Source organism: Populus alba, chromosome 12 (genome assembly GCF_005239225.2).
Source record: "Populus alba chromosome 12, ASM523922v2, whole genome shotgun sequence".
Lineage (NCBI taxonomy): Eukaryota > Viridiplantae > Streptophyta > Magnoliopsida > Malpighiales > Salicaceae > Populus > Populus alba.
Window position 1 is genome coordinate 161,034 of NC_133295.1, and position 4,820 is coordinate 165,853.

Sequence of the window (4,820 nt, forward strand, 5' to 3'; positions counted from 1 at the left end):
AAACCCCAAATTAACAAAAAAGAAAAAACAAGCTTGAAAAAAAAAATACCCCAAACAAATTTTGATAATTAAAAATAAACGTGTGAAAAAAAAAATGGCGAAATGGGTTTACACCCTCCAATAATTATACATTGACATTTATGTCCTATAAAATGAAAATTTAATTGCACCTATTTTTTTAAGGCAATCAAACGGAGTGTTTTTTTCAATGGCAAAATGGGAAAAACAATGTGGATCGACACATTATTTCTCCCATGCCGTTAAGAGTATAGGCAAGTTACACCTATTTGAAAAAAAAAAAAGAAAAAAAAAAAAGAAGAAAGTAAAAAGGTCTCATCAAATCTTTATGTATATAATTTTAGAATGCAGTTCGATCACCCTTCATTGTTTGAATTTTTAGATTCAAATCTTTGAACGAATAATTAGAAAAAAATATTAATTTTTTAAAATACGTTAGACCAATAAGAAAAAAAGATATATTAAAATTGATTGAAAAAATAATTTTATCTTGATTGATATTTAAACCGGTTTTTAGATACCCTTGTCTTCAAATAAAAAAAAAGATATATATATCATTGGATGAGCTGAGCTTCTCTCTATATAAAAACTAAATCCATCTTCTTCATTGGATGAATTGGAGAATAATCTTTATTATATCTATGCATGTACGTAAGCGTTTGCATAATGAGTTAGTTTATTTCTGAATTTCTTCATTTATTAAATTCACAACTCAGCTATTCGTTTTCTTTCTCTTCTATTTGTTGATGCGCTGCTGCAGCTACTCGCTCCTACTCGCTTTACTCATCTAACAACAAGAACCCCACAAAGAAAACACAAACACACACACATAAATCAATGTGCTACTTGTCCATTCTCATCCACTGTAGGGACGCAATAATTTTTTTTCTTTTAAAATTACATTACAATCTTCTGGGCCACAAATAAATGTATTATCCCTCGTAAAATAAACTACAAAAATTCATAAAATTCTGAAGCCTTATAAGTAACAAAAACGACATGAGAGAGGAAAAGGAAAAATAATCTCATGTATCAATTAATTTAATTCAAAAAATAAATAAATGAAGAAGAAGAAGAAAAAGAGAGAGAGAGAGAGAGAGAGATAGATAGGTAGGTAGGCATCAATCAGAAATAAACAATGAAAGAACATGAGCCTTGATCAAGAGTGGCAGAAGAAGAAGAAGGCAAACGAAAATTCCTGAGACCTTGAAAACCATTCATGCCGTGTCTTGGTGGCAAAAACCTCTCTGTAATTCTTGCCAGAGCCACCGCATATTCTTCCAACAGCTCCGCCATGATTGCCACTGCTATCATCCTCAGTTCTTGACGACCACCCCTCCTGGCTCTCTCTTTCTGAGCACTATGTATGTGATAGTTAATTCTTGCCAAAGTAGGTAGCTATTGGTTTTGGTGTTGCTAAATTTTGCTGTTTTTGTAAGCAAAAATATATGTGTGGGTGAAGGTAGAGCTTCTAATTAAGCTTTTAGCTAGTTGATTTCATGATGAGGTTGTGTTTGAAGGTAGGCAAAATGAAGCCAAATTTATAAACCAAAGGCAGTGTAATATTGTTTTGACTCAAGTCTCTCTCTCTCTTGTTTTATTTTTTATTTTGGTGTTATCTTCATGTCAACTATTGTATGAGAAAATAAATTAGACCAAAATCCCTTTGCTATTCCGTTAACTATAAAAAGTATTACATGAGATTTCGAAACATATATAATTTAATATATTACAGTCGGCACCATCAAAGTTTTACACTTGTCCTCTTCTTACGCGTTGAATCTTGTTATTTTTCTCTTGTAAATGATTACGTTTAGAAACCATGTAAAGTCCCACGTTTCTTTCTAAATCAAGCAGGAAAAAAAAAATAAAAAAAACCAAGAAGAAGAAGAGTTTTGTTTTTCATTGTCATCTTGCAATGATTTTAGATAAGATGTTTTAATAAGTTATAATTAATTACTCCTTATAGTTTATGAATACAAACTAATCAGTCATTTTCCTATAAAAATAATTAAATTGTTCAATTGATCATCATTTGTCATTCTCAATTTCGTCATTTTTGCTCTAAAAACGTGAAATTGATGAAGAAACTAAGTTATAAACAAATTTGAAAATATTATGAATCATTATTTATTTTCGTTCAATTATATAGATTAAGTTATAATTAACTCGTATATTTTTGTAACACAAATATTAAAATAAAAATCCCTCATGAAAGCACCGATTTATGCAATCTTCTCGTTTAAAAACTTCATCTAGAAAGTTTTCCAATTCTTCTCTGGAGCTGTCATGATACAAGCCATCATATTAGATTTAAGATAAGATGGTATAGATGAGGGAGGAGATTTGTGTGTTCGCATTCTTAACGTACCCTTTTCAAATGATACGCCTGAAAACAATGAAGCAACGAGGGTGGACCAGCAATGGCTTCCATGGCTGAATTTTGTGTGGCTGGTTTGGCACAATATAGGACCCAGTTCTTGCTAAAAACTCTCACCTCTTTAGGGTCAGAGGATAACAAATGGCATGTAATCTAATTAATTATAAACTTAGATTTTCAAATTCTGAAAAGTAGGATGATTATCAACTAACTATTTATTTTTATGGTCAAAAATCTTTTGCTACATATATTATTTTATGCAGTAAAGAGGCTTTAACTTGAGCTATTAACTTAGGCTTTGAACTCCCCATAAAGATTTATCTTTTATCTGTACCTTTCTCCTTGGCCTTTCCATGGGAAGTGTATTGGAACGCAAATTGCAAGTCTTAGTCCAAATTCAAAGAACACATTGACGGACACGACAAGGTCCCCAGTTTCTACCAAACTAGGAGATGAAAAACGAGTCACCATCTTCAATTTCTTGCAAGAAAGAAATTAAGCAAAGGGAGCCGAAATTCTTGAACAAGGCTAGCTAGCGTATATAATTAATTTACAAAAAATAAGAGAATAGCCAGCTAGCTAGCTAGGTTGTTAAATTATTCTAGCTAGCTACAAGCCTACGACAACCCAAATGCATGCTTTAGTTTCTTTAGAAGGAGTACGTCCTCGTGAAAACCTTTTTCCATACTTTCCAACTCAAGGAGCGAGTTAGAGAACGAGCCTTCATTAGGGTCAAAGAAGGAATAGTTTTGGAGTCTTTTGGTGGTGGTGGTGGTGATGATGGTGGTTGTGATTCTTCGTCTTCTTCCATTTGAACGTTGTCTTGGGGATTCCAAAAGCGAGCTTCCTTTCTTTTGCTCTTTACGGTAGCTAATACATCGTATTTGTTGCATATCCCCCACACTGTCACCTTTTGTTGATAATAATCTACATTTACAGAGTAAATTCCTGCCATTTCCATACAAAGCTAACATAAACTTACAAAATTATTCTCATAATCACCTTGAAATTGAAATGGCCAATGGGTTTAATTTTATCAAGCACATTCATGATTTGCTTATATATCTAAATGGTAAGAGCACAAGGAATTCTTTTTTTTTTTTTTTCCTTTCTTCCATTTCCATGAATCTTGCTCAATCTAAGAAAACAATAAAAGGGGTTTAATAAAAAAAAATTAAAATTAAAGGAATAAAAAAGAGATAAGTTGAAGCCCACGAGCAATAGTGAAGTGAATACTTTTGTGGCTCTGATAACTAGGAGGTCCATAATCAAGCAACCTTCTCTATATCTCAAAATTGAGCCTACAGCAAGGCCCATCCCATACATAACATTTTGCACACTGGACACACTATCAGACTATCAGTTCATTATTTTTTCTTTTGATGAATTATAGTGAAATTATTATATTGTCTTTGCTAATCAATGAAAATATTGTAATTACATCATTCTTCAAAAAAAAAAAAAAAAAGAAGGGGATTGAGCATCAACTTGGTACTAAATAATATATGTATATATGTCCTAGCAAGCTAAAATTAATCAAATTAAGCAAATAGCGTGGGGTATAATAAGTTTATGTGTTACCTTTGAGATGAGATAAGGTCTTCTTCACTTTCTTCTCACATCCATGGGAATAAAGAGGCACCATCATCTCCACGTACTGTGCCTCAACATTCTCACAATTGGAAGCCAGAACAATCTGCATGTTAATTGCCATTTGAAGAATAACCTCAAGAAATCAATGAACATCCAAAAACTAAATTGAACTGTTCATCCTTTTACTTCTGAGCTAGAAGGTATATATAGCACAGTTGGTTTAAACAAATGTACATATATAGCTAGGATTTTGGATGAAGAATGAAGGTCTGGGCTAATATTCCTTGGATTCCCCTGGAAAAAGAAAGAAAGTGGCCTCTATCTTTTTTAGCTTTTCTTTTTCCCTTTCCTTGCCATATTTTTGTTGAAGTCGATGTCTATATATGTTAAGGTACTGTTCATGGCGGCCTGATCAGCTTAGTTAGCTTGGAGGTCTATCGTTATGTTCAAAAGATGCATGCTTTGATTAGGGGAAAATTCTTGATCTGGAGGCTGTGACATGGATAAGTGTCAAGATTTGTCAGCAGTAATGTTTGTTAAATCAAAAGTGTATTGTTGTATCCTCTTTTTTTTTTTTTTTTCATGGAAGATGATGCAGGCATGGGACTGTCCCCCATTTTTGGCTCCCATGTGGGTTGCTTTCCTTAATAAAGAAGAATTGGCTTTGAGATCAACAAAGATTTAATTGAGATCACCATGACTTTGTTTCTTAATTTAATCAGGCACACGGTTTGTAATTTTGCTAAAAGTAATCAACACTCAGAGCATCATCATACTATAGATTGGTCATCATCATACTTTAATTCAATGTTTTCTTCCTGTTCAATTT

The 4,820-nt window shown here is 32.7% G+C and overlaps 1 protein-coding gene across 1 annotated transcript; it reads right to left on the bottom strand.

Annotated features, from left to right (window-relative positions):
• Nucleotides 1-2,728: 2,728 nt before the first annotated feature.
• On the bottom strand, nt 2,729-4,600 carry LOC118037800 (protein SODIUM POTASSIUM ROOT DEFECTIVE 2). Its single transcript, XM_035043901.2, has 2 exons — nt 3,980-4,600; nt 2,729-3,346 (listed from the first exon to the last, which is right to left on the bottom strand). The coding sequence occupies exons 1-2, from the start codon at nt 4,110-4,112 to the stop codon at nt 3,048-3,050; spliced, it is 432 nt and encodes a 143-aa protein (XP_034899792.1). The 5' UTR covers nt 4,113-4,600; the 3' UTR covers nt 2,729-3,047.
• Nucleotides 4,601-4,820: the final 220 nt, after the last annotated feature.